General features: G+C 38.4%; 3 protein-coding genes across 6 annotated transcripts in view; 1 reads left to right on the top strand and 2 right to left on the bottom strand.

Moving 5' to 3' along the window:
• The window catches only part of RB195_008210 (uncharacterized protein), a gene marked incomplete at both ends in the record, with an annotated part of 23739 nt that extends 12289 nt beyond the window's left edge, over window positions 1-11450 (bottom strand). Inside the window, 22 exons of one of the 3 annotated variants that reach the window (XM_064194613.1) lie at window positions 538-644; window positions 711-813; window positions 878-972; window positions 1038-1116; window positions 1172-1287; window positions 1347-1410; window positions 1466-1564; window positions 1626-1822; window positions 2414-2520; window positions 2665-2749; window positions 2854-2998; window positions 3068-3217; window positions 3275-3395; window positions 4065-4182; window positions 4263-4353; window positions 5133-5233; window positions 6258-6323; window positions 6437-6631; window positions 6706-6766; window positions 6822-6923; window positions 9019-9201; window positions 9284-9337. In XM_064194613.1, coding sequence (XP_064045756.1) covers window positions 538-644; window positions 711-813; window positions 878-972; window positions 1038-1116; window positions 1172-1287; window positions 1347-1410; window positions 1466-1564; window positions 1626-1822; window positions 2414-2520; window positions 2665-2749; window positions 2854-2998; window positions 3068-3217; window positions 3275-3395; window positions 4065-4182; window positions 4263-4353; window positions 5133-5233; window positions 6258-6323; window positions 6437-6631; window positions 6706-6766; window positions 6822-6923; window positions 9019-9201; window positions 9284-9337 — 2439 coding nt within the window. Of the gene's footprint in view, window positions 1-537; window positions 645-710; window positions 814-877; window positions 973-1037; window positions 1117-1171; window positions 1288-1346; window positions 1411-1465; window positions 1565-1625; window positions 1823-2413; window positions 2521-2664; window positions 2750-2853; window positions 2999-3067; window positions 3218-3274; window positions 3396-4064; window positions 4183-4262; window positions 4354-5132; window positions 5234-6165; window positions 6186-6257; window positions 6324-6436; window positions 6632-6705; window positions 6767-6821; window positions 6924-9018; window positions 9202-9283; window positions 9424-9651; window positions 9794-10653; window positions 10710-11005; window positions 11109-11184; window positions 11268-11371 lie in introns of those variants that run through there. The other 2 variants (XM_064194611.1, XM_064194610.1) reach the window with 2 other exon arrangements.
• RB195_008209 (uncharacterized protein) lies at window positions 9415-21644 on the top strand (the record flags this gene model as incomplete). 2 transcript variants are annotated; one of them, XM_064194609.1, is made up of 19 exons in its annotated part: window positions 9415-9448; window positions 11694-11750; window positions 14960-15111; window positions 15212-15323; window positions 15400-15475; window positions 15791-15928; window positions 17400-17580; window positions 17649-17771; window positions 17830-17899; window positions 18342-18442; window positions 18944-19076; window positions 19407-19473; window positions 20061-20146; window positions 20250-20299; window positions 20357-20401; window positions 20917-21061; window positions 21119-21163; window positions 21240-21247; window positions 21588-21644. In XM_064194609.1, the coding sequence occupies 19 exons, from the start codon at window positions 9415-9417 to the stop codon at window positions 21642-21644; spliced, it is 1680 nt and encodes a 559-aa protein (XP_064045753.1). The 2 variants fall into 2 exon arrangements, with proteins under 2 accessions (XP_064045753.1, XP_064045754.1); XM_064194608.1 differs by lacking the exons at window positions 9415-9448; window positions 21588-21644 and adding an exon at window positions 11603-11618 and having other exon boundaries at window positions 21119-21246.
• RB195_008208 (uncharacterized protein) lies at window positions 21431-21862 on the bottom strand (the record flags this gene model as incomplete). Its single annotated transcript, XM_064194607.1, has 2 exons — window positions 21431-21700; window positions 21821-21862. The coding sequence occupies 2 exons, from the start codon at window positions 21860-21862 to the stop codon at window positions 21431-21433; spliced, it is 312 nt and encodes a 103-aa protein (XP_064045752.1).

The following is a 21862-nucleotide window of genomic DNA, read 5'->3' as shown; positions in this document are numbered from 1 at the left end:
CAACTAGAGATTTTTTGTTGGTGCTGAACAAATTTTCTGGATAACTTTCTGCAACAGATACCTAGCTTCTACTAGTAAACATGGTTACGGTATTGACCTATGAGTCGATAGCGCTCCATTTTTGATAGTTTTGAAATCTTTTGCAATCGGTCTGTAATTACGATTATGCCTTGAACAATAATGAGCCCTCGTAACATGGGAATTTGCAAGTTTTGCAAAGCTACATCATAACCCCAGATAGTTTGTTAGTTTTAGCAATCTCTGATCAATCACAAAGAAATGAGTTGAAAATTAAAGGCAGCCGGTACGAATATGGTGAGGTCAAAACGACATGAAGCGCAGTGACGGAGTGTATCGGATTGGATCTTGGTGGGACCCTTGCTGACAGTATTCTTTGCTGTAATTCGCGATGGTCCCACCTCGATTGCAACCGCTACGCTCCGCCGCTTAAGCACCATCCTTCATGTTATTTTCTACACATACATTGAACATGCGTTGCCAGCGCCCAAATTTACTGTAGAAGTCCTAGATACTTACCTGTACCATACATCCCGTATCAGTAGGTGCTTGTTGAGCAAGCTGATTCATAAAGGCGATCAAGCCGGCTGGATCGCGTGATGGAGACTCATAGAGAACGTCAGCCCCTAAAGCAGTGGTGTTGATTCGGAGTTGATGAGCCCAGGATATTCCACTAGGTTAGTTCAACACACATGTTGAATTGTAGCCAGCAATGATGTATCGGGTGATCCACTGTCCGTCTTGCGATTGGATATCTCGGATAAGGTCTCCAATTACAGAGTTCAGATAGTATACCTGGAAGAAGTGTTTTTTCAAACTGTACTGATTACAGGATATTTCTGTGTGAAGCGTGAGGAACCTGGGCATGTCCCTGTACAGTAAGCTCCAACATGAACACCATGTCGACATTTGTGCGGATATACTCTGGAGTCGGACCTCTTTCGGTGCACTTTGCTGAAATAGTTCTTTTGTACAAGAGTTCAAGGGCGAAAAACTGTAGGAGAATGATCCGCTCTCACCTATTTCACAGAACGTTCCGATCCAACCAGTTGGGCACTGACACATTTGTCCTGCGGGTGTTCCGCCATTATAACACATCTGAGGAGGTTCTAGTTTTAGTGTAATTTATAATTGAATAGTACAAGCAGCCTACAAGTTGCTCGCAGTACGTTCCAGTGAATCCTGGTGGACAGAAACAGGTGGTATTCGCTGCATTGATAATGCCACCGTTTTGGCATTGGTGATCTGGTGGTTGAGGTGTCGGTTGCACTGGAATTTTCGTCGTTTTTGTTGGATTTTGCAACTATTTTCCGAAGAATAAGTTTTACCTTGAGCACAATACATTACTCCGGCTCTCTGCACAGCAAAACCAAAGCTATCGCGAACGAAAAACTGGAATTCAACCTCGTAGGGCCGTTAGTGTTGACGCTGAAATGCGGAAACTAACGTTGAAATAGAGAATCTCATTCGGAACTTTGCATTGCATTGGTGGGAAGTAGAAGTTGTACGAGCAAATGTCACGCCATTCGCCGTTAGTGTTGAATATCTACAAGTAATCAGATGCATTATTGTTGTGCCAACACAAGTGGTACGGTATAGGTACTTACTGTAACTGGTCGGTTGTTTCGAATGGCTCGGACTGTTAAGGCGGCATGTACCCGCTCCGGAGGTGAATCCAGACGATAATTTGTCAGGTGCATGACAATACTCTGTTGTAGGTTGTGGTATGGTTGAAGGAGAACGTCATCAGAGTCCAATCGAGGTGCAACACCCCAGAAGAGGTCGTATTGATTGGCAGTAGATACTGGGAGAATGAGTTGTTTGGAGATAGGAACGATACAGTATTGATATATTAGTACTTGAATTTTTTAGTTTTTGTGAAATTTCCTTGAAATTTCCTCTGTGAGCTTTTTGTATGAATCTCCAATTAAAATAAACTTTGTCAAAGAATTCCGCAGACTGTGCAAAACACATATTGAAAATTCTTTTCTTGCAGGTTCTCGTTAAATTTCAGGAACTGTTGATAAGAAAAATCAATTTAGAATATACCAAGGTAGCAGTGCGTCCGTAGTGACTCCTTTTCCGGAACGATTTTTCTTAGTGTCATAAATAAATCAGAAGATGAACAGGGGTTGAACTTATACTGGACTGGTGTTTGTGTGTGGTTGAATGAACTACTAACTTAATCATCCATTAATCTTTTAGAAATCTTTTAGGAACAATTAATTATCAAGAGAGGGAAAAGGTGTAACGATAACTTTCTGTTTCTTTCTTTTTTCTGATTCTGTTTTTAAGGGGCTTAAGCTAGCGCAAGAGAGTGTGTTTCCTTGCAAAAAAAATGGAAATGAAAAAAATTGAAGTTAGAATTAGAACGGAAATGTAAGCTGAATTTTACCTGGAGAATGATAAGACTTCTGGAAGACTTTGTAGTTGCATCCTAACGTCTCTTCTGATGAGTACATTGTTATTAACCAATTTCCAGTATAAGGTCCATTTTTAACCCTTAATGTACGTTTACGCAATGATGCTTTCCTGAGAATTTCCTTACTTTTACCATTTTAGGAAAATTTCTTTATCGACATGCTTGTAAAACCTTGGAGTTGTTCATAGATTTGCAGAAAATTCCAGGAATACGAAGACACTTACCAGACGTAGTTAGTTCCATCGCTATACATCGTATCATACGTTGCCAGGTCACCTTCCGGCGAAGTCAGCACAAGTGAGAGACCCTCTGAAATTTCTCTTCGAAAAATTAAGAAACGCATCTTCCACTTTCTTTGACCTACCAACTCTCTATTTTCTCGGAATAATTTAAAAAATCGCCTAGAAACCCACTTCCTGTTCCGACAATGACCATTTGCTCAACGGCAATGTCGATCGATACTGGATTGTACACATTTTGCTTAGCACAAACAGGTAGATCATTCAGTAGCATGAGCTGCGATCGATAGACCGTATTGAACATGTGCTGGTAGAGGAACTAGAAAAACGATTCTTTTGAAAATTTTGTGAGAAATTGTGCGAAAATCTCTTAGCTAGAGATCACCACCTGTTGAGTCGTATTCTGTTTATTGTAGGGGAAATAGAAGGTCATTCCTCCGGTTCGTCGTGCTAACGAATCCATAGCTCTGTAGTCAGGATTTTCTATAGTTGTGGCACAACCAGATTGTGGTGACGGTTCCAGGTAGATGAAGTTAAGCTGGATTTTCCAGAAGATTATTTCGATATACATGATTTTCAATTTAATTTAACTTACAGGCACACGCCAGTACGAGTCTAAATGGAAGACTGATTCCAGAGAGTCGTCATCATTCGGAAGTGCATCAGTTAGAATGTATACAGGAGACTTGTAGGTGAGGTATCGTTGTAATGCAGCTCTGAAAAGTGAATCTTATTGAAAATTCCGTGATCTCAAAATTATTGGATTCCAAAAGAAAACATTCGAGGAAGTAGCTTCGCACTATTATTTCGTTTTTTTCTCTTATTTGGTGTCTCATATGAAAAGTCTTTTTTTTTCGCAAGCGATTAAATTGGTGCCAGACTTGACTGTAAGCATAGAAGCACTGTCTTGATACATCAGTTGATCTTCGCAACTCAGTTTATTGCCTAACGTTTATATGTTCGGTGATCTCTCAGGATCGATTGTGAATTGAGCGGAGCGTCCAACACGTTGGCGCAGTGTTGGACGCTCAATTCGCAATCGATTGATCAAAGTGTTTGATGAACCCCAACTAATAAACTTTATCTTTTACTTAATCTTTACTAACTTTATCCGCTATCCTTCATTCATCTAGTTAAATGTCCTGTCTTCATGGGTTCCCCTTAATTACTCGTTCATTCATTATTCTCCTCTTTTATTGTTTATTTCTGCAAATCTATTCAAATAATGGCTGACTGTACATTCGATTTTTTCCATTGCTTTTTTTTTCAAACGTATTATGTCAATTGTTTCTGTCTTCATACTTTCTTTTTTTTGAATTTACATATCCGTCTGGTTTTACTTTGCGTTTTCTAGGATTTAGTCGCGATAAAATACGATAACTTACGCTGTGTTAGCGAATACAGCATCCGTACAGCTTCCATTAGTGTCGCTAGTATGTTCAGCCTTAAGCAGGTCAATCTCCATTTCGCCAAATGATGCATAGGTACGTGAGAGGAGCATATCTGAACGAGGGATATCAATCAGATAGAACAGAGGAGTCATTGATCCCAAAATGAGTGAAAAACTCCGTGAAACGACTTACTTCCATTGTTAAAGAGCACCAGAACATATGCTTTGATGTATGTCGGGTCAAAACTGAGATCAGTGACCAACTGCGAGATCGCTGCGGTTGCCTTTAAATAGTTTTCGACTAGGCATATGATGGAATTTTGGATAAATAGAAAATATATTTAGGTACTAAGGAATATTCTACAGTTGATAGAATATTTTTCACGACAATTGCAGGATATTCAATGATAGGAACATCTCTACAAATGAAGAGTTGTTTCAAAGGCAGCACACCACCACAAGGGAAACTACTGGACACGCTGGAGATGGGGTGCTAGATGGCAGATCAGGACTGGTTCCTCTCGTTTCTCCCTAATCCTTGTAAAAGAACAGCGTCAAAGACTCCGTTTTTCACGCCGATTTCAGTTGCAACGCGCCACTCTCGTACACGCACCGCATCCAGCTGCGCAGCGGTAGAGAGCCCGTGAGTTCTCGTCGACTGCCTATTCAAGTGAAACTAATGAATACGTTTCTGAGAGGACCAGAACGTATACGTAGGGGATCGTTCTAACGTTCCTCGGAACTAAAGAAGTTCCCACGTTGTTTCTTAGGACGATTAGGAAGAGATGAGCAGAACCACCACGGATCGCGCAATCTACATCCCCAATGTCCAGATTTTCTCGCAGATTCCCTCACCACGTCAGATTCGTGGTATGCTGCCCTTAAGTCTATGAGAAAGTAGCGAGCGGAAAAGAAACGGAGAATTCTAGTTCAATTACTCGAGTTGGAGGTTCGCGTAATGTTTGAGCATCTTTCAGACTTCGAGAGACGGGCAAATTCCTGCTTTATATCATAGTACGGACTCTCAGAATGAGGACTTCTCGTATAGTGAGTGGTTCCTTACCTGCCCTATCACATCACTGAGTTGTTGTCGTGAACGAATAACGAATGTAAGTGTCGGCTCGTTGGCATTGAACTCCAAACCGGTGTTGTCGTTACAAATTACTGGAACGAGTGATTAATTTAACATTGATCTTGGAGCTAAATGGATGCATATCATATAAGCTCCAATTTTATTTTTGTTTTATTTATTTAATTTTTTTTTATTCACGGCCACGGTAGCAGCTTATGAGGTGATCTCAACAAATGATTAACTTATTTCTTTTTATTTCTATTTTGTATTACTAAATGCTCAGCTTCCAATACTTATCAACCGCAACCATTGAAACTATTTAAAACACCATTTGATTCACTTTCTATCAGGAATAAAATTACTGCTTCCTGCTATTTTCAGTCTACATCGAAATCGCCGTTCCGTTGATGGTCCCAGTGTGACCATTGCGCGCGATTGCAATGCGGTCTATTCTGTGAACACCTGATGATCCTAATGGGATTTTCAAAATCGCAGTACTTCTCCCAAGTAGAAGGGTCGTGCACAGTAGGTAAGGATTATTTTAGTTCTATCACCAAATCGGCGGTTTACTTGTTGAAAATCTACTATCCAAAGAAGCATGTACTGATCCTGGAGCTTCTGAAAGCCCTTTCAGTGTAGTGCTAATCTTTTTAACAGCTAAAAATCGTGTCGCTCACCTCCTGAAGGTAGGTGATCATAGTCAGTGCAGCCAAGGAAATGAAGAGTTCAGTGACAAGCGATTAAAGTTTGAATCAGGCAAAATCAGAATCAGTGACGAGAATACTTAAAGGATAAAGCAAAGGGTAAAACATAAATATAATTGCCTACGAAGTGACCTGAAAACTTCAACAAAGTCACATTTTTTCTCTTGTTTGGTTAAAATTGCAAAGTGTGCAAAATATCAGAAGTTAGGAAAAGGAATTATAGAGATGAAGCTGAGGAGAAAACGTAAGAAATTGCATTAAATTTGTGCTCATGCGGCTGAAAAGTTCATGACAATTCGATGCGAACACTAATCTAAAGATTAAGACGAGACGAGGTTACCTGTGGATTACTGAAGTTAAGTTGTATATAGCAGGAAATTTGAATCTTAAAGCACAACCCTGAAAAACTCACCATTCTCACAGTGCGATCCTTCATAACCACCAGGGCATCGACAGGTGTTGTCAGAAGTTACTGTGCCTAAATTTAAATCATTCGTCGAAAGTTTTTTGAAGAAAATTCTTATCGAAAAATTAGGGCTAAAAAGATCTTAGCAGCCTTATCACATCTAAAACTCCCTCCGAGAAGCTAACCCAAGATTTTATCCGTTAAATGTTTACCTCCGTTCGCACAAAGCCTCTGTTCGCAGTTTGCTCCAGAAAACAATCCGATACAATAGCAATACGTGGTTCCGTCAAGTCCTTTCACCAAAACACCACCATTTTGACATGTGCTCGGTTGTGTTGGCACAGGTGTTGTCGTAGGAGCAGATGTAGGATTGGTATTCACTAAAGGATTTCATGTGTTATTTTTAGAAATTCGGTCATTTTTCTAAATTCATTGTTTTTTTTACGATTTATACCTATGCAGTTGAAGGCTTGGATTCTTCTAAAAGCGTATCCTTGGAAAGAGATACCCTCAATCTGAAAATGAAGCGATTCTTCAGTTTTGTTGGGAAAAAATGGCTGGAAAACAGACCTGGTAATAGAAATATCCTTTCTGAGAGCAATAGAATGACTCAAAAATATACTCATAAGAACAGTTGTAGCGTTTTTGCAGCAATTTTGGACGATAGAACACCTGAAATTATCAGACTTATTTTTTCCAGTTGGTGTTACGAAGCCTTATTAATATAGTTAGCTTTTTTGGAGGTTGTACGGGTGTACTGGAGAGCAATCATAAACGAACGTATTTCATGGCTGCTATCTATTTCACAGCAGGACCTTTTCCTGCAAAATAAAGAACAACAGACCAGTGAAGTCCTCGTGGAGATTCAGTTGCACTTGGGCCGCATTTCCAGTCAGGACCATTGCTGTCCTTATGTCGTTATTTTATCGGTTGTATGGGATGTGACATGATAGAGAATGGCATATATAATTGACAAAAACCCCACACCACACCTCCACAATCACTCCCAACATGAAAATTCAAAATTCTGTAAAAATTGAACGTTTGAGGATGGTGTGATGACGGAATTTTTGTTCTCCTAGGCTATGTCAGAACACCTAAGACCCTTAATGATGTCATATCTACGAAAACTTCAGAAACGGAAATACTTAGATGGAATTTTGCCTTCTTAAGGAGTGGTCTTACGGGGAGAAGAGAATTAAAAATGTGCAGCTATTTTTGGGACCGTTGCATTCGTGGTGCCCATTTCCATTGGGAATCTTGTGGGAATCTCTTACGTGCCCTCAAAAATGGGGGGAATTTCCTCCACAATGTTTTTAAGCAAATTACAAGCAGTTTGGCAAGCCAATATACCTCCCATGGATGAGGAAAAGGATCAAGCGTGGAAAAAAAAACCATCCTGAAATCGGTTTTCCATAGAGGAAAAGAACTCTAGAAAACGACCCCCTCATCTCATTCTTTCCAGGGGCTGTAGGGACTCATATAGCAATAAAAAACTAGTCATAATAAACAGAATTAAAGAAGCAAATTGGACGCTTAATAAATCAATCGAAATGACATAATATACTATGTATATTATGTCATTTCGATTACTATACTATATATATGCTACTAATAGATTTTAAAATAACATTCATGAGTAATGTATTCCTTGAAATGTCTTTGTTTTGTAAATGTTCCCTTTATATTTTGTCTGTGCCCGATTCATTGGAAAATACTTGATATTTTCATCTGAAATTGCTTCACATATAAGCACAACAGTTTAGCAATGACTGGTTGCGTCCTAACTAAGGCTTTTGGAAGCGAAGCTTCTCGACAATTGTGTCGGCCTTTTAAAGTCATATTTGCGCCATTAAACAGTTAGAAAATCATATAGAAACGTCATATAGAAACTCGTAATTCGTGTCGTCATATAGAAACTCATATAATCTTCTTTTTACCGAATTTGTCGCTAATAACGGCTGTAGACGACTTGTTTTTTGCACATTAACAGCATCGAAACTGCTTTTTTGAGTGATAATAAGAAAATTCGTCACTGTCGGATGAAAAATGTAATAAAATCTCTTTAAACTCTTAAATGCTAAATGCAAAAATCATACAACTGTGTAGGATCGATGAAGGAATAAATTGAAGAAACCAAATTTGTCTCTTACTTCCTCTTATTACTCAATACAAAGTTAAATCTCGTTAGTTCCATTTCTTTTACATAAAATATTAGTGCAGAAATTTGTAATGCCTAGATTTGATGGTTATGATAGCAATTTAAATTCTTATGAGAAGCAAAATGTTTGCATAGCCACGTGAATTTAAAACACTTTTTTTCCATTTCGTTGCCTTCACAACTCCTATTATATTACTTATAATGCACTATATTAACTTTGTTATTTGATGGTTTGTCCTCAAACTCACAGTTCACTATGGATATCGAATACTCACTCGTCTTGGTTTGGGATTATACCAGCAAAATCTTTAAAAAATACTCTACGCCATCTAATCTTCTAATATTTTGCGTCCCTTAATATATGTTTGCTTACCATCGACTATCTTTGCTCTTTTTTCTTTGCTCTCTTCATTTTTTTCTTCTCTTCTGACAGCCATACGACACTCCTCTTGCTCCGACACCTCTCTTACGACACCTCTGTTGAGAAATTCTCAACTCACGCTTGACCCTGGTGAGGAATGCCAAACCCATTTTATCCATTATCAATTTATCCCATCATTGAGCTACTTTCTGGAAATAAATGTCATCTCCTCATTTTTTCCTTACATTGTCCTCTCCAACGAATTTTATCGCATTGACGCTGCCCGGACTCCTCATTCTATTCACGTGCACAGCCACTGGTGCAGATTCCTGGAAGTAGGTATAACGACTGTCCGGATAGTCAGATCGTTCCGGAGTGTATCCACGACCAAGCAGGAATCCTCCTTGTAGGGTCATTTCTGTTCGTGCCTAAAAGAAACAGATTTAAGAGGGAAAGATTTCTCATTTCGATTCTTAAATTCTTGCTTATTCCTCCTTAAAAAATTCTTACTCTCATTGTCAGCTGACAGTAGCTGTTTTGTAGGTCTGCGGATGAAATAACCATATATTGGCCAGGAGGAAGCAGATTGAACCGAACTCCGTAAGAGGAAGGTGTCTGTTCCACGATATTGTCACCGACATATGTCGTTCCTTAATGGAGCAGTTCTTCCATTAGGTCCTTACTTTAAACTTTACGCTTAGTTTGAGCTTATTACCGATAGGGAAAGACTGTTAAGATCCAACCACCTTCAACTATAGGACTTATCTTTGTGGGGTAATAAAACACCGTATCGCAACTCTGGCGAATTTCGCATAGAACCGTCGCAGAAATTGCGTGATAAAGCAACGGAGCGTACTGCAACTTTCAGGATCGCTTACCGTCTTCACCCTGGATCGTGAACGTGGGGTTGACACGTGCCTCTGCTTCGAGGTACATCGTAATCCAGTACATAGTTTCATCCACATAAACGACATACGGTTGCGTACAATTCGCGATGACCGCACCGTCAATTGAAGTGCCCTAAATATAGGAAGCACGTTTAGTGCTGGTCTAATAGAAACTAGAAGTGAGGATCTTCCGAAAAATGAATGTTAAGGATATCTTACTGCATAGATCTTCCGCATTTGCTTTTAAATCTTGTTGTTATATTTTGTATTTTGTTACATATGTTATATAAGTTGTATGTTATATTTTGTCTAGGTCTGAAATTATACCCACTATAATCTACAGTTAGTTTTGGAAAAGTCTTCAAAAATTTTTTCTATCTAACAACTATATTTGTGTTAAACTTGATCGTAGTGCCTCCATGTAGTGATCCTGAAACATATTTCCGGCGAACCTGATGCAGTTTTACGTAAAACAATGAGAACATGCAACGCGCACTATATTGTTCTTTTTAAATTACGTCGAATTTGAGAAAAAACCTCTGCTCCACAGTCTTCTATGGAGGTTTTAAATAAATAAAACACGAACAAAAGACGTTACTCCAATGATCGTAAAAATGCCAAAACCCTCGTTTTTAAAGAAGCGGTTTTGTCAAGATGCAGATAGCATTGAAGGAAATTCGCAGACATGTTGTCTTCAAACACCGATTTTTATGGATTTCCGATTTTCTGCAACTGTCTTTAGGTTAGCGAAGGTTCGCAACTTTCCGGAACCACAGGTCGTAAATAAAATGAGTCTCTTCATTTGCTGCAAAATTTTTTCATTTTTGGAGGGACTCTATTAAAAAAAATCTAATTTCTTAAGATAGTCAGCCTCAAGATTATATTTTACGAAGCTATTTTCGAACTTCCTCTTTTTGTAAATGTATGCTTTCATTATGTCCCTGGTAAAGCTCGGAAAAAGTCAGTTGATTCATTCTATCACAATGATCTCACCATTCCATCCGACTCTGGGACATCAGGGACGTTGGTGTTGGTTTCCATGCAGATTGCTAGAAACAGCATCTAATTTTGAAGCATTACTGGTATAACAATAATCAGCTGCTTAATGCAAAAATCTTAAGACCATATTTGCAGCCTTCACTCAATGACCCAATAGACTTCTGATTTGTTAAACACACGAAGTAATTTTTTAAATGTATGATTGTTGGAAAATCCAGAGATTTTGCTATAGTGTATAGAACTTTTGTAGTCTTGTAAGCTACTGGAAATAACATTAGATCAATTATCCTGATCAGTTAGAGGTCGCAATCTCATAGACTAAAAATTAGAGCCATTTTAAACTTACGGAACTCGCAGAACTCTCCCGTATAACCTGGCATATTACAAGATTTGCTTGCCGATACGTAACTATTTGCGCTCATGGATCTTTTCGAGCGTGTATGTTGATCCTGAAACACAGGGCAAGATGCGTCTTTTCTAGATGTTTCAGTCTCCATTTTGACTAAAATATTTTTGTAGACGAACCGTAGTGAATCTTTTCGTGATACCGTCTCCTTCATTGTGCTGCATAACACTCATAGGTCGATTTGGATTCCATGATTTGATCACTAAACTGTTTTTAGCTTTTTTTTTTGAAAAATGGAATGTAGCTTATTTCTTTTTGACTCATGAGAGCTCATAGGTTTTTTCTTCTTCTTCCATTTAGGCTCACCTTGGCGAACAATTTCGTGATTGGAAAGCTCCGCAGTGACTAGAGCACCTAGGACTGTCAGCAGTAATAAAAGGCGCATTTTCAGCGCCTACAGGAAGTGAAATCACCTAAAAATGAAATGAGAAGCACAGAAAAAGGAAGGTTGAGTAGAAGTAATCGCAGCCCGCCAGCAACTTAGCGACTGTTTCTATTTTACGACCAGCAAACGCCCAACCTTATCAGACACATTTCATGCCGTTAATTTTTGGTGGAGATAGTGAACTGCTCCATTATTGTACATGGCCATGGGATTAGTAATGGAACTGAAGCATTATTTATTTAGGATACACATATAATCCCGACGGTGCTTCATTCAGCCGCGTTCATTTTTCAAAAAAAGGTGATTGGAATCAGTATGTTATGATTTAGAAATGGTTTATTTTTTTTCTTGAGTTTGAAATGGTTTCTATTGTAAAATTCAATCTTTTTTGTAAACATTGAATTTTGCAGCTATGTGTTGAATTTACAAATGAGTCCAATTTACAAATAAGTGTTGAATTTACAAATGATACCAGGGCTGTTTGAGAGGATAAAAACACTGATTTGACACTTCGACTGGCCACCGGAATTCATTGTAAAGGCCAGTTACACGTTCGTAAACCTCAAACGATTCTGAATTGAAGTGAACGTGGCGGCGCATCCCAAGCGGATTGATTAACGCCAGACACTTTATCCTTCAACTTTAAGTTTTCAAATAGTTCCAAAAATTGACGTTGTTGCTAGTTTTTCCGTTCAAGCCACTCGGTTCCGTTTCTCCATAAGTGGAACTGCATAAAAAAAACCTATTCTATGCTAATTGTTAAAGATGAGAGTAATCTTTGAACCCTGTGAGTTAGGACGATTTGCGTTTTTTGGGATTTTTTTCATTCTTCTCCTCATTCGTCATATTTCAGTGGTTTTTTTTTTGCGAAGTTTAGACATCTATTAGATTCGTAGAGAAGGGCTCTATATTTGCATCAAAATTGGAAATTTCTTGTGTACTTTCGCCCAAATGAACTTTTGATGATTTGTACAGAGCTGTTCCAAACATTTTAAATACCAGACAGATAAAACTTTGCTTATCCAACAATCCCCAAACCAATTTAATCAATTGCGGCGAATTTTTTAACTCAAGTTCCACCCACTCTGACTGGCAGATTTTGTCCTGGCATGATCCGCTATGCAGGCGTTGAACATTTTCGCGACGCAATGGTGACGATATATTTCAAAACAGAAAGACGACTTATTTCCCCGATCAACATGATTTAAAGCGTTGTTATAAAAAGTAGAAGAGCAAAGCAGGAGTTACAATTTGAGAGGCGAGACCATCGATAGGACAGGATGAACGACGATATCTTAAGACTACCATAACGTTCATGTTTCATACCCATTTTTTGACAGTAAAGCAAAATTTCTTTTCAGAAATCGTGGAAAAACTGTAATTCACACTACTTAACAAAGTGCTTCAATTACAACATAACCAGAAAAAAGGTTTTTCGAGATAAGAAGTATTTCTTCCAAATCTCATTTCTACTAAGTATAGGTGAAGTGAACTCTTTTCAAATGTAACGAATATCACTAAAAAGATGATTGATGGGACAAACAAAGGAATTGAAGGAAGATAATTGTTACTTTTGGAGAACTAGACAAAAATGTAGCACATGATTGCTCCAGCGTTTCGCTTCGACCAAGGCAATCTCAGCGCGCTTTGATCCAAGGCAGTCTGCGCTCTGTAGCAGGTCATCCCTTCTGGATGCTGTGGACAAAAATGAACAAGAATTTGAGAACGAATTATTAATCATGCATACTGTGACCATAAAAGTGGGGTCAGGTTTAAAAAGGGGATATTTTTGGTCAGCTGTTCAAGAAACCAACGTACTAAAAATTTTCTCATTAAAAAAGTTGTCAAAAGTTCACATATGTTGATAGTTCTGGCAGATTTGTGATGATTTTTAGACAAACAGTTTTTGTGTTGGTTTGGTTTCCTATTATTATTATTATTATTATTATTATTATTATTATTATTATTATTATTATTATTATTATTACTATTATTATTATTATTATTATTATTATTTTAATTTAATTTAATAAAAAATATATATATATTATATATTAGTTTAATTTAATTTAATTTAATTTAGTTTAATATTTTCATTCAAGATATAGTCACTCTCTTAGGGTTTAGTCATCATAAGCCGGAACTGCTACAGTGCCGATTTTTTTTAAATCGTGAGACGGATGTGAAGGCACGGCAGAATTTTGGTGATAATCCATGAGATTTGTGTGAGAGACACTGGCACTACCAAGCTTTTTGTAGAGGAAATCAATAGAATGACACGTTTTAGCCCTTCTTCAAGCTATAAATTCGGCAGGAAATCAGCATATATCAACTGTGTTCTCTAGGAGTACGTTGCTTTCGTTGAGTTTCACATATTTTGAACTGAAAATCTTCTCTTCACCACGGGGGCGGGTGAATTCTCCTTTTTGTATGAACGGATTCGACATTTATGTTCTATTAGGGTTACTATGGCATCGGTTTGCAGGATTGATCGGAGGTTCCAATCCGTCCTAGTGCTCACCAAGCATTTCATCCCTCCGGGGTCGATACATTGATACCAGAGTTGTCTGGATAAAAACTTTGTTGGGAGGATAAAAACACTGACTTGACACATCGGCTGGCCACAGCAAGTCATTGTATAGGCTAGTTACACGTTCGTAAACCTCAAACGATTCTGAATTGAAGTGAACGTGGTGGCACATTCCGAGCAGATTGATTAACGCCAGACACTTTATCCTTTGTCCTTTACGGCATCGGTTCACCAGCTAGGAATAAATAATTGCAATTTACAGCACTTTTGATCCTTAAAGGCATCACTCCACGAATCTGAGGTGGTGCAGATTTCAGGTGGAGTATTCGTATACGAGATGGGAGACTACGGAGAGGGAGGTGATTCCGTCCATTTCTTGCTAACTGCCGTAAAAAACGGCCCGGAATATGCGGCGCCGCACAAGACTGGCGCGCTCCAATCGAACCTCTTGTACAAAATGGTGCGCCAAAACGAATGAAGCGGTATCTTCCAGGCCGTTTTTTACGGCAATTAGGAAGAAATGGACGGAATCACCTCCCTCTCCGTAGTCTCCCATCCCGTATACGAATATTCCACCTGAAATCTGCACCACCTCAGATTCGTGGGGTGATGCCTTTAAGGTAATCGCATTACTTCCCTGGTGCTGATGCATACTTAAGTCTTGATCAGCGCAGAAGCACTGAAATCGTAATGCTGGTGCCCGCTCAAACCCGGCAACATCTCCGATGTAACCTGAAAATGGAACGAAGTATGCTTTGTTCTTCCGAAGACGTACGACGTTAGATACTTCAAAATACTCAGCAATAAATAGTTAAATAAATAAACTAAATAATTGAATACTTCATTCAACAATTGACCAATTCCCTTCTTACTAGATGTGCTATTATCCATACTTTCTTTTTGCCCCAGCGTTCTGATCCTGAACAAAAGGGAAACATTTTCTCCTTCTGATGTTGACATTTTCACTTTTCACTTTCAGAAGCAATGAGGATCCTCGATGGATTGCTCTGGATAGGAATACTACTGGGTGCCTTGCGATTATCAGAATCCACCGATGATTGTGATGATGCTCCAGACGAGTCCGTAAAGAGCACTTGCAGGCAAATTGAAAAATGGGATAAAAATACAAGAGTAAGACTCAATTAATTCTGTATACGGTATGGATGGACATTTCTGAGTTTTCTTTTTGATGGCATGCCTCACTATCAAATTCTAAGAACATGTACTTGAGAACATCACCGTAGCACCAGTTCCAAGCGCGAGGAAATCTACTGAAAGAAAACATACAAAAACAGTCTATGAATGCATGGATACCTCATGTTTATGTAACTTCTACGGAAGAGGTCAGGGATTTTACCACATCTGAAGTTTAGTATAGTGGTAGCATTATAAAAAAAATAGTTTTCTTACTAATTAAAGGTCTCTTCCACCAATGCCGATTCAATAAAGTGGTTCGTAAGGAGTATCGCGTGATGAGTGACGACGAAAGGAATAGGTGGGTATTTCACGTCTGCTCAGGATCTTTGAACGTCGGCAGGCTTCCCACTGCTTTGTAGTATTACTGTGGAATTCACATCTCTAAAATCAGTTTAGGCGACGGTAGAGCGGTTATTAGGAGATTTGGCTGTGACTACTCTATCGTTTTGTTGAAAACCGCTCAAAAAGCCAACCGGGCCCTTTACCCTTTAGGGGGTACCAGATTCCTTTAGGGATAAAGGGGATTGGTACCAGATTTTTCTTTTTTCTCAAAAGAAAAAATCTGTCACGAACTACTTGCGACTATGAAAGCTATTTTAATATATGATTTTAGGTATCACAAGGCTTTGTGGACTATAAAAAATAATGGTAGATATGACCAACTTACTCAAGTACATTCGCAATACACCCTATCACCGGGTGCTCACTCGGGACCTGGGTTTCTTCCGTGGCATCGTGAATTCCTAAAAAGGCAAGCAGAAGTAGTATTAGTTACTATTACTATTACTATTACTTATTATTATTGTTATTATTATTATCTTTATTGTTTATTTCTAGTATTATCCACGAAAATTTTGTCCTTATTGGGGTACGAAGAGCGGTGTATACAGCAGTCGGTAGGGGGTTCCATTGTGACGATCTTTCGAAATCGTCCTAATACTAACCAAGCTCTTTATCCCTCTGAGGCCAATAAATTGTTACCAGCCTGGTTGGGAGAAGAAAAACACTGACTTGATTATTGATTCTGACTTGAAGTGAACACATCTCAGGCGGGTTGATTAACGTCAAACACTTTATCCTTTATCACTCTTTATGCGAATACTCGCACCCCATCTTCTACAAAGAGGGTTCGAAACTTCTTAAAATCATCTTGATATCAGCCGTAGCCAAGTAACTAAGCTGCGGATCGGAAGTTGGCTTAAATGTAGCTGTATAGGTTTCTACCCTAGCCACTAGTTTTTTTTATCCTAGCTTCGTTCATATCCGTAGGGCTACCTGCTATTCTATAGTAGGGTCAAAACGACTTGTGACACTGTGCAATTGCGTACGCGAGTTCTCTCGAGGTGGAGCGTAGCGGTTAGGAGCGCACTGGAACCCTTGCTGGCACCATCCATCGCTGCAGTTTGCGATGGTCCCACCTCGGTTCCAACTGCTGCCTCCACCGGGCCGTTTTGAGCGCGTACGCAAATGCACTTTGCTTTATGTTGTTTTGATCCGACTATACTTGCGTGCGTATCTATTTAAGGTACATACCTACGCACGAAAATTCATGAATACGATAAGATAAATGCGTTCTACTACCCTAAAGCAGTGGGTAAGAGGTCCAACTGCCACTGAACGTTCGATGTTTTGAAAAATTCAGAAGGCAATCGACCCTTGGATCCCATCAGAGTCAATAAATTGGTATCAGGCATTCCTAGGAGGATAAAAATTTGACTTAACGTATAGCATGGCCTCTACTGCTCATTGTATTGGCTGCATACGCTTTCAGTGGCAATTACGATTGATTTTGAATTTAAGATCGAAATGACTGATTAAAAGGTGACTCTATCACTTTCTATCTTTCACAGAATTCTCCTTTCTATCTTCATAATGCAACCAAATTGGAAGGCCTATTACCGAGCAAAATAACACGAGTTTGGAAATATTTGATATATATTGAGTTTGAAAATAACAACAGGCCCCCTAAATCCCCTAAATCCAAATCCGTGTACATCTTATATTCCTCGTTAAATGGTTCGTAATCCACGTAAAACGAAGAATCATGGGTGACAGTATGTATGTGGATTTGTTCCAATACTTTCATGAAATGTTCTGAGTTTTTGGATTTTGAGATTCCTTACCTATTACACATGTGTGAAGTTTACCAAACATCCGAGTCTTTGGGGATTTCATCTAATAATGGATTCGTTAATAGTACGGCATATGCATATTTTATTCAGGTTAGAGTTCGTCATCAGAGAAGTTGATCCCACGGTCGCGTTGCCCTATTGGGACTCAACTTTGGACTCATCAATTCCTGACCCATCTAAGTCTGTTCTATGGAGTGATGAATTGATGGGATCACAAGACAGTGATGGTCAAATGCGTAGAGGAGCGTTTAAAGGGTGGTATACCTCTGACGTGAGTGTCATAATCATTCTGATCGTGTAGTAATATATCTAATACAGTGGAATCTTTACTGTATTAAGCATACCCGTTATTTTAAACGCAACATCGGTGCTAAAGGGCAGCTACTAATAGGAAGCGTTGTTTCAAATTTGATTAATGGTGGAACCCTACGCGATATCCTCTCTTTCACTGCACGAAGTCAAGTATGTGAGAATTAGAAAAACAAGCACATTTTTATGAACAATTTTGAATGAACTTAAGTATTGTTCGGAACGTGCCGGATGGGGAGCGCTCGAATACATCCATGGTGGTCCTCATGTGTACACAGGAGGTGGAGTTTTTTTTCAAACAAAATCTCAACGAAATTTTAAAAGAAAGACGTGAATGTATAGTTGGGTCAAAACGACATGAACGACGGACAGTTGCGTACGCGTTGCGCTCGAAGCGATGCGGTAGAGCGTAGCGGTTAGGATCGTGTGAGGATCCTCGCTAACGCCACTCATCTCAGCAGTTCGCCACGGTCCCACCTCGATTCAAACCGTTGCATCCACCGCACCGCTTCGAGCGCAGCTGTCCGTGCTTCATGTCGTTTTGACCCGCTATATCCATATAAAGCTGTCGTTCGCTTTCTGGTACTCGTTCAGTGAAAATTCCCTTTTATTTGCTCAATTTTAGTCTTCTATCTTTCCGGAAAGTAAAGAATGACCGTGTGGATGGAAAATTATTCTCTCCGAATCATGATATTAGAGAAGAAAATCAGCGTTTTTTTAAAGGTGACATGGAATACATCCCAATCTCCACTAATGACCCGTTGTTCTTCAATCACCATTGCATGATTGATCTCATCTGGGAACAATGGCGCCAGAAACATCAGGTTTTCCCTTATTATAGAGTCAAAACACTGTAATATTGGTCTAAAGTAGATTTTGTTTTCGAGCAAAGCGCTTTTCCATACAAACTAATTTTAGCAATATCGATGAAAGCATCTTCAAATACTTACTAGATGATAACTAGTCGATGTCGGTCTTATGCTACTTTTCCTCCAAAAAATTCGTTACCAAACAAGTTCTAAGCATTTAATGAGTTTTTTGGGAGCTGTGTAAATAAAACAAATTTGCCGATTCCTAGCCAGATTTCCGCAAATCTTGGGAGGTTTTTTTTTCTTTACAGAGGAATCCAAAGGGATCAAAGGGAAAGAAAAAAATGAGCAGTGAGATAGTTTTACAATTACAGGACTGAAAATTAGTCATACTCTACCGGGTGATCATGGATTTCTTAAGGCTTTGGGACCTTTCGATTAGCCTGCTTCGTTCAAAAAATAATTTGACCATACATTCAAACTATGCCACAATTGCTCTGAAAGTAGTGGTTGCAGACAGAGCGAGAACGTGAAACTTCATATCCACCAGACAACGAAGCATGTAGCAGCAGTGCTCATTATGGCAACGTCCAAATGGTACCATTCTATCCGTTTACTAATCGTGACGGATTATCCAATAAATACACAGGTCTGCATTCATTGCGAGTACTTCTCGTGGTTTCTGGCAAAGTTTGTCTCAACATTTTTAATTCACAACAAACTGAGTCCCATTTCATAAGAATGAAAAATCTATCAGATCGCTGGAACAAGAATTTTGCACTATTCTCCTGACTATCGATTGTTGATTGAAATATCTTTGTAAAAAAATTAATAAAAAAGAAATAATAAACAAAATAAAAAATAATAAAATAGTAAAAATGAAATATGAATAAAAATATGGAATAATATATAAAATGAAAAAGTAAGAGTATCAGAGAAATTTAGTGAAATTTATGAGAGAACCTAATGCGACTTTCAGGTAATTTGTACGAATATGCTCCGAGACCAACGTGTTCACAATCCAAACCGAATGGATGTGGTTCTAAGTGAGTTGTATCATTAATAGGAATTCTCGGAGGGGTTCCAGCCAAGAGGCCATTCTTGTGCAACATTTTTCTTTTTATGTGAAAAAGCTCACTAAATGTAAAAAGCAAGGTGAGAGATTTCAAATAGACAATTTCTTCCAATCGGGTCTCTGTCACACTAGAAAATGTCTATATATATATATATATATATATATATATATATATATATATATATATATATATATATATATATATATATATATATATATTAATGACCTCTTACAAATATCTATATCTTATTGTACCAGCCAATAGTCACTTGTGTGTGGATTTTTTATCGCGAGGACTCATTTCTGGAAAAAAAATAAATTAGGTTTTTACCAACAACTTTTAGTGATGCCGGAAAATTCACCGAAGTTTAAGCATAGTATAGGAGAAACATTAATATATTAATGGCTTTAGTGCTTCGGTGTAGTGTGTGTGTTTTTTTTTTAAATGGATCGTCTTCACAATTCAAATGAGGGCCATAGTGCACTGTAATTGAACTTGTAGAAATAAAAAACCCTGCAAGGTGAAATTCAACCGCAGAGAAAATTAAATACATTTAGGTACCTTTTCTGTGATTTTTCACATGGTACTCCGCGATGTGCATCGAAAATCATGCTCGGAGGACGATGTGATGGTTACAACTCTAGTGCGTTTATACTACTACTACTCTCTTGTACGAGATTTTAGTAAATTTAGCAAAAGCAACAGCGAGAGCTATTTGAAGAACGTTTTAGAAATGTCGATTTCAGATGAGCAGCAGTGTTATGGCGGTGTATGCCATAACGGTTACTGTACAAAGGTGAGTCTGCGACAGACGCTATGAGACATAAAATCAGTGAAAAAGTTAGTTCTTTAGAAATCACCGGAACCAAAACCAACAACTCCTCCTCGTGTTAATGAGGTAAGCGAGAATTGAGAATTGAAATTCTTGAGGGCAAAAATTGACGTCTTATATAAATGTAACTATAAATATAACCGACTGCGCCACACCCGGCCTGTGAATATAACTATATCTTACATATCTTACGAATCGTCTTGTAAATGTAAAGAAAGGAAGTTTAGGGAAGAGATGGTGAAAGATTGGAAAATCTTTTTATTTATTTATTTTTTGCGGAAGACTCTTGAGATGGTTCATTATTTTCGAGCACATCAGGGGAATGTGGTTTTTCTGCGTAATTTTAAACTGGGTTGTTTTGATTCCTATAGTTTGGAAATTTCTTGTCACTTAGTAACTTGGCGGTTCAAATTTCAAACTCTTGCTCAGTTATCATTAACTTCTCATGTTCTCCCGTCCTAGGTTATCCATTTTTGTTCATTTTGTCGTAATCGTTGGTCTGCGCCTCCTGAAAGCTACAACATGGATTCAGATTTTCTTTTTCATTCTTACAAAGACAAATGGAATTTCTTCTCGCCTAGACGTGCTTCAACGAAAACCAGTGCTGTGAACCATGGGCCCAGCGTGGCGAATGTCGCAATAATCCATCATATATGACTAGTAAATGTAAGGCCAGCTGTGGAATTTGTACTCCGACTACCTACTCACTCAGTAACTCTTTCGGAAGTGAGTTCCATCGTTATTCTCGATGTTTAGCAGTATTCTGAAACGTAATATTTACAGAGTGCGTGAATCTATACAGAGACTGCAGGGCCATGTTTCTTAGAGGTGATTGTGAAAATAATGTGGACTGGATGAAAACAAATTGTCGCCAGGCGTGCAATTTATGCAATATCCAATCTAGATGCTGAGGTGAAGAAAAGAATTCGAGGGTATTCATTGCAGTTAGTCATTTATTAGTATACCAGTCTGAATGTCCAGCTAAAGCCGGACCTCAGATTTTTTTATGGTGTTATCTTCGCTCGCCTTCACTGATCGATTAATCAAAATTAATCAAAAATTAATAGTGGCGACATTTTCTGTAAAATCAGAATTCTATTTTCTAGCCACGTTTTCTTCTTTTTTATTATAAATTAAGGCGACAGATTTCATAGTTTTCTTTCTAAACGCGTCAGTTCTACATTGTGGGAATATTCGAGGTTTAGCTTTAAGCACTCCTTCGATAGCAATGTAATATAGATACAATTTTAAGGCATTACTCGAAGAATGGGTGTTCTCTCTGTTTGCCCCAGCAGCTATCAAAGATTGATGTTTTACATACAACGATGTGAATGATATCATCGCACTGATAAAGATAACGCTGTACTTTAGATAATGTAAACTGTTGGCTATTATTTAAGCAAATATTATTTTCATTATTTTTTTTATTATTTCTGCTATTATTTTTTTCGTGTTCGCACTTTCTGAAGAAGGTATAATACCAACCTGAGGCAAACGTGGAAGGAAGAAGACGCACGGAGGAGTCAT

Source organism: Necator americanus, chromosome III (genome assembly GCF_031761385.1).
Source record: "Necator americanus strain Aroian chromosome III, whole genome shotgun sequence".
Taxonomy (NCBI): domain Eukaryota; kingdom Metazoa; phylum Nematoda; class Chromadorea; order Rhabditida; family Ancylostomatidae; genus Necator; species Necator americanus.
The sequence above is the reverse complement of the archived record's forward strand: the minus strand, read 5'-3'. Positions and strand labels throughout refer to the sequence as shown.